This window comes from Podarcis erhardii (assembly GCF_964252035.2).
Source record: "Podarcis erhardii genome assembly, chromosome: 9".
Taxonomy (NCBI): Eukaryota; Metazoa; Chordata; class Lepidosauria; order Squamata; family Lacertidae; genus Podarcis; species Podarcis erhardii.
In genome coordinates, this window is record NC_138512.1 from 22,389,251 (window position 1) to 22,404,456 (window position 15,206).

The 15,206-nt window shown below is 44.9% G+C and overlaps 1 protein-coding gene across 11 annotated transcripts in view; it reads right to left on the minus strand.

The window, feature by feature from the left end:
• LIMCH1 (LIM and calponin homology domains 1) overlaps positions 1 to 15,206 on the minus strand; it is a 212,836-nt gene that overhangs the window by 60,237 nt on the left and 137,393 nt on the right. For 10 of the 11 annotated variants that reach the window (XM_081875600.1, XM_081875598.1, XM_081875594.1 and 7 more), the window contains exons 7-9: positions 6,585 to 6,780; positions 2,878 to 3,130; positions 490 to 771 (exon numbers count right to left, since the gene is read on the minus strand). In XM_081875600.1, coding sequence (XP_081731726.1) covers positions 490 to 771; positions 2,878 to 3,130; positions 6,585 to 6,780 — 731 coding nt within the window. Of the gene's footprint in view, positions 1 to 489; positions 772 to 2,877; positions 3,131 to 6,584; positions 6,781 to 7,548; positions 7,837 to 15,206 lie in introns of those variants that run through there. The other variant, XM_081875604.1, reaches the window with a different exon arrangement.

Below are 15,206 nucleotides of genomic sequence, written 5' to 3' on the forward strand. Positions count from 1 at the left end.
TTGTCACGTGTTTGCTTACAGCAAATTGTTGAACAGTCTCCATGCTCTACCAGAAAAATGTAACGAGCTGAATATTTTTACGATTCCTGTTTTAAATTAGACATCCTTTAATGCAACTGCTTAACCTCATTTTTGCTTTGCATTCACGAAAGCGAAGCTCAACCGCTCCAAGAAAATTGCACATTTAGAGCCTGTTAATAGGGCACAGTAATTAGAGCACACAACTATTTTCCAGCCAAAAATTCCTGCACCATAATCGCTCAGTTGCAATGAATGTGTTGAATAACAGATAATACTGCAGCGCACCGGCCTGCAATTCCCAGCTATTGTTTTCTCAAATCTTGCAGTGAATTCCGGCGAGGAAGCAACAGGCGCATTTTATGAGGTTATTTTTCTCGTGACGTTGCAGCAAAACCCAGGAAAAACCACACAGCATGGCAAATACCAAATGCATGCTCACGCCAAGTCCCACAGTGCGGGAGAGCTAACCTGCTACCATAGCGTTGCACAGCCGGCATGATCTTAATACCGGCCTGCTCAATCCTTCGTAGCTTGCCCAGTTCCTTGGGATCTTTTTCGGGATTTCTGGGCCCCGCTGCTTTCTTGACAGAATGTGTAGAAGACTGACGTAAAGGCTCTCCTTGGTTCACTTCTGTTTGAGCAGGCTTCCCAGAGGGCTTTGCAGCAGAAACACAACAGCCCAACCACTCTTCTTCAGATTGCGCCAGTACTTCGGTTTGTTCCTCTTCTATAGTTTCAGGGTGGCTTTTGCTAACAAGTCATACAGGGCAGATTATTTCACACCACAGTCCTGGCTTATTATTACCTGCTGCTGCTTGCGACCGTGCAGATCAGGTTAAGTTAATTCCGCACTGAATTAAAAGGAGACGTGGCTTTTTTAATGTGAGCCATTACTAAAAGGGGAAAAAAATCCACCACTTTGACATGTGGATGTGAAGGCAGTACACTCATGTTTTTGCATATATGCACACATATTGGAATAATTTAATTACAATAATTGATTATTTATACCCAGCCCATCTGGCTGGGTTTCCCCCAGACACTCTGGACAGCTCCTAACTGAATATTAAAAACACAATACAGCATTAAACATTAAAAACTTCCCTAAACAGGGCTGCCTTCAGATGCCTTCTATAAGTCAGATAGTTGCTTATTTCCTTGACATCTGATGGGAGGGTGTTCCACAGGGCAGGCGCCACTACCGAGAAGACCCTCTGCCTGCTTCCCCGTAACCTCACTTCTCGCAGTGAGGGAACCACCAGAAGGCTCTTGGAGCTGGACCTCAGTGTCCGGGCTGAACAGTGAGGGTGGAGATGCTCCTTCAGGTATACTGGGCCGAGGCCCTTTAGGGCTTTAAAGGTCAGCACCAAGACTTTGAATTGTGCTCGGAAACGTACCAGGTTGGATCTAGAATAAACTAGTTGCATTAAAGTCCCATTAAAATCAATGGAGGAAGTAAATCATGGCTTAAGTTCAATGGGAACCAAGTCCAATGAACTTAGTCTGGATCGAACCCATTATATCCATATTTAAAATAAAGGAAAACTTGAGTAAGGTGGGATATTCATTTTCAAAAAGACCACGTTTAGGTGGGGAAAACACCTTCCGTCTGCTTCAGATATTCTCAGAGCCGTCATGCACAATTGTCTCCATGGATGCAGACACATGGGGCAAATGACATCTGAGCCCGGGGACTGTTGTGGCTCATGTAAATCACTGCCAGGAGGCAGCATGTGTCTGTGTGACTGTGCCAAATCAGTCAGAACAGCTGCCTGTCAATGGTCAGAAAGAAAGACTTGTCACTGGGTGGGTGAGTTCCAGCTGCTTAGCCCTACAGCCTTGTCTCAGAGACCTTCAGTGAGCTAGATGCTTAGTAGACAGTGCCCAATGGCAGTGGGAGAATCTCTTGTACGCTACTTTGAGAGCCTCTCTGGGCTGTAAAGTGGGATAGTTCTATTAAAAAGTAAATAAATAACGCTACTTCCTTCACTATCCTTCAGTGCTCCATCAGTGCCCTTGGCACTTTTCAAGATAAAATAAGCACACACACAAAAAGGAAGGTTGTTGTGTCAAGGACCTTGTGATTGAGACTTAGTTGGTAGTTCAGCAAGGGAAAAGAGAGTGGCAATAAGAGCAGAATACGAGCAACTGCAGTTATACATACAGTCAAACCTCGGTTGCCAAACGTAATGCGCTCCAGAAGCCCATTCAGCTTCCGAAATATTCGACAACCGAGGTACGGCTTCCGATTGGTTGCAAGAGCTTCCAGCACTCAAGCAGAAGATGTGTCGGATGTTTGGCTTCTGAAAAACATTCGAAAACCAGAGTAGTGACTTCCAGGTTTTCAGCGTTCGGGAGTCGAGGTTTGACTGTAATGAGGCTTTTGTGTTAGTCAGGGATGAGGACTTAGGCCTTAAGCCAAGGGCTTCCTGGAAATGATGGATTTGGGAGGGAATTGAGGAAAGAGAGAGATGAGAACAAAACTGTAGCACCCGCGACGGCAATCCATGAGAACGTTTTAGAGCATCTGAACCAAAGTTTTGGCTTCAAGTAACGTACATGGTACTAATATGAAACCCAGCATCTTGTTAAAAGCAAAGTAGGTCAAACAACCTTATGTCCACAGTGAAACTCATTAAGTAATTCTGTAGTAATGTTTCAATAAACTAAGTATAGCAGAGCTGTTTATGTGATGTTCTAAGTCAAACTGCATTCCATATGATTGCCATCTTGCAATTAATCAAACAAGAGAGAACACGGCCAGAAACCATCTGTTGGTCACCTGTGAATGGGAGATGCACTTGTTAGGTTTAGGTGGCTCTGGCTTGGTAACCTGAGAAGTGGCCAAGTCCTTACCTGAAAGGTCTCTCTCCTCCTAGGGGAGAAGTAGCAGTACTCCAGCTCTTCCTGAACTCCTCTCGTTCGGCCTTCTTCTTCCTGAGAGGAGCCGGAATATAGGCAGTCTGGTTACTCTTATTGGGGAGGTATTGGTTAAAAGGCACAACTGATTTGGGTTCACCATAAGATGTCCGCCTTGCAGACATATCGTCTTTTTTCACATCTGGCAACTTTCGATGCGGCAAGTCAGATTCCGAATCGCTTCCTCTGCCTACGTGGAAAAGAAAGAAAGAAATTAAGAAAAAGAAAGAAAGGAGTCAAGTTTAAATGCTTAATTCATGTGTGCCAGTAGGAGGATCACTGCAATTATTTGGTGCAAAGGTGTCTATCTTCTTCCCCCACAAACGAATGTACGGTTTGCAGGCTTCAGAGTGTCAATTGCCGTAGAACATGACACATACAAAAGTGCTCCTTAAATTCAATGGGCAAATGAAGCATAAATTCCAGTCGCTGCTTAGGAGTGAGAATCAAGTTTTTAAATTGTCAGTAAAAGCTGTTGTGCTTTAAGATCCATCTTGAAGTTTCACAAGGTCACACTTGCACACTGCACATGGGACTGCACAAATGAGGGCAGACTTTTTTTTTAAATGACCCACATCTCTACTGTATTAAACGTTTTAAAAAAACACAATTGAGTATTGCCCCTTGCACAGGGAAATCTTCAGTTAGCAGTGATAATTGAGAACACACAGGGACGTCCTATAATACGTTTTTCCTATTATAATCTTGAATTTGAAGGTCAGAAATACAATAACTGCTGTGTTCACACAGCTCCAAGAAAAACTCCTCTAGCTCTCTGCAGGCATAATATTTTAGCTGTCTTAAGCAGAAATATTCAACAAGCAGCTGCACTACAGATATAGCTAGATGACAACACAAGAACTGCCTTGCTGGGTTTGATCAAAGCCTGTCTAATTCAGCATTTTAAGCAGCAGTCAGCCAGATGTCTCTCGAAGGAGCGGTGGTCATCCATCGTTGCTTATCTCCAGTGTATGACACTCAGAGTAATACCATCTCTGAAGACGGAGATTCCTTGGCTAATAGCCGTGGATACACACCCCCAACCCAAGGATTTGCTAATCCTTTTCAAAAAGCCATCCAAGCCAGGAATGAACCTACAATACTTGAACTCAGGATCATCCCATGGATTTGGCCACAGGATGCTCAACTTCATGGGATGACCCAAAGTTCAAGTAATATGGGAGAAAGGAAACAAATTTCTGAACAACTGTACAAAATGAACTCAAGACCTTTAAACATTTTTCCTTTCTTTTCAAAGATGGTAGCGTTGCAAAAGGTAAAGGACCCCTAGACAGGTAAGTCCAGTCAAAGGTGACTATGGGTGCGGTGCTCATCTCACTTTTCAGGCTGAGGGAGCTGGCATTTGTCTGCAGACAGCTTTCTGGGTCATGTGGCCAGCATGACTAAACTGTTTCTGGTGCACAGGACACCATGACGGAAGCCAGAGCGCACAGAAACGCCAGTTACCTTCCCGCCACAGTGATACCTATTTATCTACTTGCACTGGTGTGCTTTCGAACTGCTAGGTTGGCAGGAGCTGGGACAGAGCAATGGGAGCTCATCCTGTTGCAGGGGTTCAAACCACCGACCTTCTGACTGGCGAGCCTAAGAGGCTCAGTGGTTTAGACCACAGCGCCACCCGCGTCCCTTGGTAGTGTTGCACAACAACATGGGCAGGGACAGAGATCCAAGTCTACTAACTGTAGTTCTCGAGATGTTGCTGAACTCCATTCGCACCAGTATCAGACAGAATGTCCAACCACAAGGGAGAAGAGGTGTAGTCCAATGGCATCTTGAAGGTCCCTGCCCTAAACAGCTCGGGACCAGGTGACGTGAAGGATCACCTTCATCCATATCAACCAGTTCACACCTTGAGCTCTGCATCCCATATCCCACTTGTATACTTCCATTTTCGTACAAATTGTACAAGTTTACAACATGTGGGGCACTCTCAGTGGGGTCCCCGTGTCCATGGGACTGTTTCAACTGAAACCTTCCTGTCCCCATCATTTTAAGGTCTTTAAGCAGTCTTGAAAGACCCATTTAAAACTGCTTTCTTCTTTAAAAAAGAAAAGAAAAGAGCATGCTATTTTTTAAATTGTACTGCTCCATGATACAAAACTGCAATATTGTAATTTTTTTAATCTATTTTTTTTTACACTGTGCTGCAGGTTGTGATTGGTGATACTGCTAGTTTTTAGCATTTTATTGTTAATGGCATTTTAATGTCGCAGCCGACTGATCTGCATGCGTGCGGAAGGCCTCCTTAAGTGGTTTAACCCTAAAAGGCGGCCTATACATATCTAAATAAATCAACTAGCAAGCAAATGCGTGACTAGCTATATCATCTGCTAACTAAATGTTAAGTTTTTCCCCTACACCACAACGGCTATGCTCAGATTCCCTGGTTAGAGACAGCATGCTTCTGAATACCAGTTCCTGGGAATCAAACATGGGGGAGAAAACAGCTGCCCTCTTGTTCTCCTTTTGGGCTTCCCATAGGCACCTGGTTGGCCACCATAAGAACAAGATGATTCCTTGGATAGCTCAGTTGGTTGGAGCAGGCTACTGATAGTCCCAAGTTTGCAAGTTCGATACTCATACGGGACAGCTGCATATTCCAGCATTGCAGGAGGTTGGACTAGACAAACCTCAGGGTCCCTTCAAACTCTACAGTTCTATGAAGTTGGACTAGTTGGGTCACTGGCCTGATCTAATCAGCCCTTATGTTCTTACCATGACTCCATGTCAATCAATTTACTGTCTCGCCAGAGTGGCGCATGCTCTAGTTATCTCCCGCTTGGACTACTGCAGTGCGATCTACGTGGGGCTACCTTTGAAGGTGAGCTGGAAACTACAATTAATCCAGAATGTGGCAGCTAGACTAGTGACTGCGAGTGGCCGCTGAGACCACATAACACCAGTCCTGAAAGACCTACATTGACTTCCAGTACATTTTTGAGCACAATTCAAAGTGTTGGTGCTGACCTTTAAAGCCCTAAATGGCCTTGGCCCAGTGTACCTGAAGGGGTGTCTCCACCCCCAACATTCAGCCTGAACACTGAGGTCCAGCTCTGAGGGCCTTCTGACAGTTCCCTCCCTGCGAGAAGTGAAGTTACAGGGACCCAGGCAGAGGGCCTTCTTGGTAGTGGCACCCACCCTGTGGAATGCCCTCCCATCAGATGTCAAGGAAATAAAAAACTATCTGACTTTTAGAAGACATGTGAAGGCATCCCTTTTTTAGGGAAGTTTTTAATGTTTTTAATATTCTGTTGGGAGCCGCCCACAGTAGGTGGGGAGACCTGGTCAGATGATGATGATGATGATGATGATGATGATGATGATGATGTCCTTACATTTCAGGCCCAAGAAGTGCCACCACATCAATTTGACTGCTATGACATCCCCCACCCTGCCACAGCTTGTAATTATAAGGCAAAAAGCTTCCGCCATAGTGTGACCCCCCCAAAGCTCTAGACCATAAATTGCCATTCAGAGAGAGTTCCCTTCTGATTTCGAGGGATTAAAAGGCACATCACGCTTCCAAAACTCAAGCCAGCTTCTCCAGCGGCAGCACACCAGCTCTTTCACACCAGAAGAGCCGTGTGTCACATTCAAAAGGAGCCCTGGAGAGCACAGCTTACCATCGCTGCTTCCTCTCAGCACCACATCTGGAGACGGCGTCTGCTGGGAGCGGGAGCCGAAGGAATCCAGGCTGTCAAAAGAATCATCTCTTCCGTGGCGGGGAGGAGAAAGGGAATCGCTGCGTTCAGAGTCCCAACAGTCTACATAGCCGCTGTCACGGATGCTGCGCTTGGGGCTCTCCACATCCTCAGTCTCCTAATGTGGACAAAGCAAACACACACACACACATACAAAGTGTTGTTTTTTAAAGAAATACCTTTAATGCAAACAGCAATAACTTTCTGAGAATCTAGCGTGCTTAGAACCTACAGCTGGGGACAGAGAGATATTTTTCTAAGGGAGTTGAAAGTGGTATCCTGGAGGCATTGTTCACCCTGGTACTCACACACATTTCTTTTGTATCATGGCTGTTTCTGATCCAATAGGTTTTGCAGGTTTTCAAAACAGTAGAAAGAAAACAGTTTAACTAGAACCACCCACGGGGCAAACAAAATGTGTACATACACTACGGACAATGCTTCTCTCTCAAAACAGTTTTGTCCATCTTAAAAAAAAAAATTGTCTGTTTCCAATACCAGAGGAGTCAGTGTGGTAAAATGTACACATCACCACAGCCAGCAACGCCATTCTTGTATCGCCTTTTTACGCTTACAAAAAGAGACAAGTCAGTCTTCCACCCAAAACTTCTCTTTCCGCCACTCTCTAACCAAAACCATTTTTCAAGTAACTACGAAGAAACTACCGTTAAAAGGCAAAACACAATCCACCATGGCAATGTGCAGAATGAAAACACACCAGATTTGTACAGAGAATTGGAAGAAAACAGGTTAACATGTTCTAAAGAAGAGAAGTGGTGTCGATGTGTGGCACTTTAAAAGACTAAGCCATTGATTATGCCTAGAGCTCACTTCCATCAGGTATAGGTTTACATGTATACCAAGAAGTAGAAAGAAAGGAATTGACCTGAAACATGGCTGGTTCTGCATCCAAATCCATATCATGCAGGCCATTGTCCATATCATAGGAGCAAAGGCATCCTGGGTTTAAGTTAGCAGGCAAGGCACGTCTAACTCCACCGAGCTGATCATTTCCAACTAGATATCATACTGGCCCGGGACACCTGCAGAGAGAATCTGCTGTTGCTGCTTTTGGCTCAGTCAAACAACGAAGCAGCGAGCTGCAGGAGACAGCGTCTTTCTACCTCGGAGAGAAATTCCAGTTATGAAAGAGGGGATGTCTTTCTTCCCGGAGCAATCAGCAGCCGAAAAATATGCAAAACGCTTTTCCTGATGCCTCTGAAGAATTCAGTCTTGCTCTTTGTTTGTTGCCAGCTCCTGGCTCTGGGGGATATGAAAGCACTTGTATCTGACCCACATGTTCAGAGCAGTGAGAACAATGGCCGCCTTTGACAGCCTCCCGATTATAAATTCTTTCCAGAGCAAGCCGCACATACTAAAACACTGAAAGCTCCAGAAGAGGGAAAAGGTCAGGAGAAGCCATCCTCAGCCTTGCATTATTAGAAGAACATTGCCCCTTGTTTCAGACGGTATCTTATCATCAGTTACAACGGGATGAGGCCAAGAGAAACAAAAATAAGGCCCTTTGCTGAAAAGCAAACTTTTGGGAGTCCACCCAGCCCCTGCTTCTCCCTTTGAGTAAAAAAAAGGCAGGGACAATATTATCACCCTCAGATGTGGTCATCAGAAAAGCCCAAGGTGAGAAATGCTTCTCAGGGAGTCCTTTTGAAAAGGTGCAAAACTGCCAACAGGTGCAGAAGCATCTGTATCATGTGGTACAAATAAACAAGTCATGCCAGAGGCCTGCTTCACTTGATTATATAAACAGATGTGGAAGACGTTGCAAGTTCAAGCAACAGAGGTTTGCAGACCCATACGCCATAATGGCATATTTGTCAAGGAGTCATGATTGGCAAAGCCTCTGAGTTAGCTGTGCCCCTTGGGCTTCCCACTGTAGGGATGAATGATTCGTTCTGTTTCCAGTTCACGTCAATTTCACATTGTGTTCATTCATAAGTCCATTTTGTTTTATTTCTGAATGAATCTGTGATATATTTTTTAAAAGAAATCTGAATGGCTATTCTTATTTACATTTCTATTTAAATATGCATTGCCACCACAAACATATGTATTTGAGTAGGTGCTTTACCTCAGTACTATATGCTTTTCTAAATCTATTCTCTCTAAGAACTTTATCACAAAATTCGGAGACCCTCCCTCCCCCAGAAAAATATAAATGTTCCAATCTGAACAGTCAAATGTGGATCAGGTCACAGGATTTCATAGGAATCAAATTCCTCAAGCATCCTTACTGCATTCTGTGTGAAATGGTCCTCAGCATTAGGTGGGGATAACCCAGGTTCAGATCCTCAGTCACGTATGAAACTCAAGCAATTTCACACATTACCCAGAGGTGAACCCAGACTTGACCCTCAATAGGGAAACCAAGGCAATCACAGCTTCCCAACAAGAGAACTGGAAAGATATATATGTATGCAAATAAGTGGTTCTTGCATCCCTGCTTTTTGTATTTAGGTGCACTCCTAAAACTTACTTAGCCTAATAAGTAACCTGCCAAGGGCTTTCACCGAAGGACCACAGAAAACACCTATTCTCTTGACCTGTGCACCAACAGCCGATAGCTCAGACCAGCTTGTTCTGCCCTATCTACAGATACTGTATATATGTGTTTTGGAAATGAAAGGGTCTCATGTCTCATACTGTGGTCCTGTCCCCCCCCCGCCCAGAGCTTCTCCCAAATTTACATACTAAAGTGGAAGTAATAATTATTACAATTATTATTATTAGCAGGGCACACGTGCAGCAAAGGCTTGTATGCTGTAGGGTTCCTCTTGGGTATATAGGGCAGATACAAGGTAACCACTTACATGACATCTACTGGATGGCACAAGTGAAACTCTTCCTTGTGGGAACTGTAAAGGTAAAGGTAAAGGGACCCCTGACCATTAGGTCCAGTCGTGACCGACTCTGGGTTTGTGGCGCTCATCTCTATTGGCCGAGGGAGCCGGCGTACAGCTTCTGGGTCACGTGGCTAGCATAACTAAGCCGCTTCTGGCGAACCAAAGCAGCGCACGGAAACACCATTTACCTTCCCGCCAGAGCGGTACCTATTTATCTACTTGCACTTTGACGTGCTATCGAACTGACCGAGCAACAGGAGCTTACCCCGTCGCGGGGATTTGAACAGCCGACCATCCGATCGGCAAGTCCTAGGCTCTGTGGTTTAACCCGCAGCGCCACCCGTGTCCCTGTGGGAACTGTACGCTTGCATAAAAGAAAGGGAAAGGACACACTAGAGCAGGGTTTCCCAAACTTGGGTTGCTAGCTGCTTTTGGACTACAATTCCCATCATCCCTGACCACTGGTCCCACTAGCTAGGGGTGATGGGAATTGCAGTCCAAAAATAGCTGGAGGTCCAAGTCTGGAAAATCCTGCACTAAAGGGAGACCACTTAGGCCTTCCCCCTTATAGACCCCAAGAATAAAGACTGTTCCTCGCTACATAGCTCAATCTCATTTATGGTCACACAGACACTGCATTTCTTCCAAAATTGGCCACAATTATTACAGCCGCATTGCAGATGAGGAGCAGGGCAGAGAGAGGCTACCAGCTTGTCTACATACTACCAAGAAAGAGGTGAGCTTTAGATGGGAAACTTCCCAGTTTGTACATCAGTCCCTCTGTTATTATGATATTATGACACATTAGGTGACATCCTGGGATTAGGTCTATGAAATCCTATGTGAAACAAAACAAAACAAAACCCAGTACCATGAACAGCAGAGGGGAGGTAGCACAGAAACATACAAAGGGCTTTAAATATGAAGCAGGGTGATTCCAAAACTCAAATGCCCTACAAACTTCTCAGGGAGAAAACTTAGTAATTGGGGTCACTGTTGAGTTGGCTGCCAAAAGTCCCTTAGCGTGCTGAAAGCCAAGGTCCCCTAAGGCCAAGCGTGGAGCCGGCAAATAGCTTTAAGGTAAAATCACAGAGTTTAAGGAAGTTAAAATAATTTGATCAGATGAAAATGCAGCGTTTCATGGTGTCTCTTTCTTCTGTTTAGCAATGAACGACAGAAGTTACTACCAAGAGCTAAAGAGGGTGTCCTTTCTCGCAGGTAAAAATGTTCTATGAAATAAATTCAATGTGTTTATCCGTTACTCATACGGAGCTACTAGCCCAATTGCCTCTAAGTTACTAGGTGTGATGACCTGGGACTTGGGCTCAGACTCGGAACCAGAGGAGACTCAGTCTGTACCGGATTCTTTGCCTCAGGCACCATCTGAAGCAAGTCTGGGGCCTGACCCTGAAGAGTTCCAGTCTGCACAGGTCCCCCTGCAACAAACAGCAGCTGGGTCCAGTCAGGGGCCTGAGCCTGCCCTGGCTCCAGATGCAGGGATGACCTCGTTGCCTTCAGCTGGGCCATCACTTATAGTTGCTCCACTACCGGTTGGGTAGCTGCAGAGACTAAGGTCTGAGAGAAGGAGAGACCTGAGTATTCGCAGGAGGAGTGCTCATCTTTGGGTGAAACAGGGAGGTAAGTCGCCGGGGGATCAGGACCGACCGCTACCCCGACAAAGATAAAAGGCTGTCGGACCCTGCCCCAGGTTGCAGGACCAACACTGTTGTATGCTAGATCCTGCCTGAGATCCTGTACCTGTCCTTGCCTGGTTTCCAGTCTTGTGTCCTGCCTCGGCCCTGTCGGACTGACTCCCAGCGGAACCTTTGGATTCTGGACCGGACCTGGACCGTGTTTCACAGGTTGCCCCTGGGCCCAGCACACTAGGTATGGTGCTTTGCAAACGTTTAGCATTTTGAATTTTCCTGTTCACTTATTTATTTCCACACTGACTAACACAAGTTTGTATACTTGAAGGAGTGTCTCCACCCCCATCGTTCTGCCCGGACACTGAGATCCAGCGCCGAGGGCCTTCTGGCGGTTCCCTCATTGCGAGAAGTGAGGTTACAGGGAACCAGACAGAGGGCCTTCTCGGTAGTGGCACCCACCCTGTGGAACACCCTCCCTTCAAAAGTGAATGAAGTAGGTAGCTTTCCTATCTTTAAAAGTCATCTGAAGGCAGCCCTGTTCAGGGAAGTTTTTAATATTTAATGCTGTATTTTTAATACTTGCTTGGGAGCCACCCAGAGTGGCTGGGGAAACTCAGCCAGATGGGCGGGGTATAAATAATAAATTATTATTATTATTATTATTATTATTATTATTATTATTAGTGCATAAATCGGACTAATGAATATGTGGGAGGGCTAGTATGACTTCTGCGGACTTTACCTGCAAGCCTGATGCTGTTAGGACCCAGCTTTGGACAGCAGACTGAAGCGAGTCAGGAGTTGTGGGACCAGCCAGAAGTTGAGAGCAAAAGAGTAACTCAGAGCAGGAGGACAACCCAGGAGGAAGGATGACAGAGCAAGCCAGGGACAAGGAATGATGCAGGAACAAGTCTGAGCTCAGGAAGAGCTTGTGGCTCAGGCAAGGCTCAGCCAGTGTTCGAAACTCCCATTGTTCTAGGCGCATTTTGCGACAGGGAATTTCATGAGGGCGAGCAGTTTCTGAGCTCTGGGTGCAGTAGTGCATCAAATATTTCAGATAAAAATGGCAGAGTAGAAGGAAAGAAGGACCTTATTCTGCCTCCCTACTTCCAGCTACTCTCTGAAGGCTGGAGAAGAGACCCTCTTAAGAATATTACAGGGGTGTGAAAAATGTGAAAAATGAACATAATATTTTATCTGCAGTTCATTCATTTCCGGCGCTGTGGATTAAACCACAGAGCCTAGGAGTTGCTGATCAGAAGGTCAGTCGGTCGAATCCCCGCAATGGGGTGAGCTCCCGTTGCTCCTGCCAACCTAGCAGTTCGAAAGCACATTAAAGTGCAAGTAGATAAATAGGTACCGGCTCCAGTGGGAAGGTAAATGGCATTTCTGTGCACTGCTCTGGTTCGCCAGAGGCGGCTTAGTCATGCTAGCCACATGACCTGGAAGCTGTATGCCGGCTCCCTCGGCCAGTAAAGCGAGATGAGCGCCGCAATCCCAGAGTCGGTCATGACCGGACCTAATGGTCAGAGGTCCCTTTACCTTTACCTTTATTCTTGTTATAAAAAAGCATTCCTAGACATTCCGTTGTTGTGCCCCTAACCTATTGTTGTTGTTGTTGTTAATTGTTGAATTTATATACTGCCCTATACCCAGGGGTCTCAGGGCAGTTCACAGAATAAAATCAAGATATAAAACCACAAAATACATAATAAAAATAAAAACAACAATCCAATAGCCCTACCTACCACCAAAAAAACAACAACAAAAAAACACCTAGGTTTAAGGTGCCATTGAGCTCCTAGCTTTCATATCTCAGTTTCTAACACTGGGCTCAACACCAACTGGAAACCCTCTTCTGCACTTTCCTGTCTAGGAGGAGTCAATGGCTGGCCTGGGGGGACAGGATACTCACTGAAGTGATTACCTGCAGTTCAGTGGATCACCACATAGGGCAGCTGTCTACCAATCTCAACTTTCTGACCAGTGCTCTCTTAATGATACAAAAACCCACATCTTCATCCCACAATGCACTCTGCCTACCCATTTGGACCTCAGACCTCTCTTAGTATGCAGACTCGCTTTGATTTTCAGCTCAAAATACCAAGCCTAGCTAGCTGTAATTATTATTATCATTAATAATAATAATAATAATAATTTTATTTTTAAAATAAATATTTTTTTATTTGTTTTCTTTTCTTCTTTCCATAAGGAATAATGATTCCACAATCAACATCAAAAATACATTCCCTCCCCCATTCCCCATGTATTTATTTATCCTTTCACCACTATCTCTAGTGAGATTCTTAAAATCTCACGACTTCCCTCCATTCCAATGTCTGATTTCTTATATACACCAAATTCTTCTGCATTTCCATATCTCCTATTAACCCATTATTATATCCTAAATTATCCGAGTTTTTGGTAATTGCACGCGTTTAGTCCAAACCTGCTAACGTTTCAACTTGTTTACAATGTTTTTGCACATATACAATAAATGTTCCCCACTCTTTTTTAAACTTCTCATTATCGTAGTCTCTGAGCTTTGCGGTCAGTTTTGCCATCTCTGCATAGTCCATAAGTTTAATTTGCCAAATAATTTTATTATTTATACCTCGCCCATCTGGCAGGGTTTCCCCAGCCACTCTGGGCAACTTACAGCATCTCTAATAAATATAGCATGTTGTGAAGGAAATGAACTGCTCTATGTTATAAAAATATAAATCTGGGTTTGCTGACACAGTGGATCACACTTAGACTGTCTGGATTTGGGAATTAAATGCCAAAACCTCAAGCGTCTTGCTTTGATAGCCAGATTAAGGTGGATCTCAGTGTGATAAGGAGGAAAAACAGAAGGGAGAGATGCAACTCTAAAGTAAGATTCATTAAAATTTCACTGTGAAGGACTGTTTAATTTTCAGGGAGAGGAGATGGGGCTTAACTCTGTTTATTTGTTCTTTTGCTCCAAGTGGGAGGAATGCTTTGGCATGCAAGTAACTTTTATTGCATTTAATTCTTTTCCCCAAGATGAACTATCATTTTTAAAATATGTTAATAAACTTTGTTTCATAATAATTTTGTGCTCTCTCTTAATTTACCACCCCATGTCAAGAGCCAAGGCCTGTGCTACTCTTGAGCTATTGTCAGAGAGATACAGAGGACATTTTTCTCCTAGTGGCAGTAGAAAGTCTAAAGATAAGGGTGGGGGACCAAAGGGGTACACTTTATTTAGTCGGGAACTTTGCCCATACAGCAGAGTTGACATATATGTGCAACTCTTTTAACCTTCCTCTTCTAGGCATTGCTCTCCTTTCCTCGCTGGGTGTGCACAACTCTGCCAGGAAAAGAAAACACCGCAATTTGGGTGCCTTGAGTAAAATAAATCCACGTGGTGCCAAAATGAAACTACAGTGGAACCTTGGTTCTCGAACTTGATCCATTCCAGGAGTCCATCTGACTCCCAAAACCAGTGCTTTTTTCCCTTTAAAAAATGTTTAGGGGAACTCTCATTTTCCTGCTCATATTGAAAGACTGCCCCTCAATGAAGCCAAACTTAGATTCACAAAATGTTTAGGGGTATGCATACCTCTGCGTCCCCCCAGAAAAAAGCACTGCCCAAACCGGAACACGGATGGCGCTGTGGGTTAAACCACAGAGCCTAGGATTTGCCAATCAGAAGGTCGGCGGTTCAAATCCCCGCGACGGGGTGAGCTCCCGTTGCTCAGTCCCTGCTCCTGCCAACCTAGCAGTTCGAAAGCACGTCAAAGTGCAAGTAGATAAATAGGAACCGCTCCGGCGGGAAGGTAAACGGCGTTTCCGTGCACTGCTCTGGTTCGCCAGAAGCGGCTTAGTCATGCTGGCCACATGACCCAGAAGCTGTACGCCGGCTCCCTCAGCCAATAAAGCGAGATGAGCGCTGCAACCCCAGTGTTGGACACAAGTGGACCTAATGGTCAGGGGTCCCTTTACCTTTAAACCAAAACACTTACATCTGGGTTTGCGGTGTTTGGGAGCCAAAATGTACGAGTACCAAG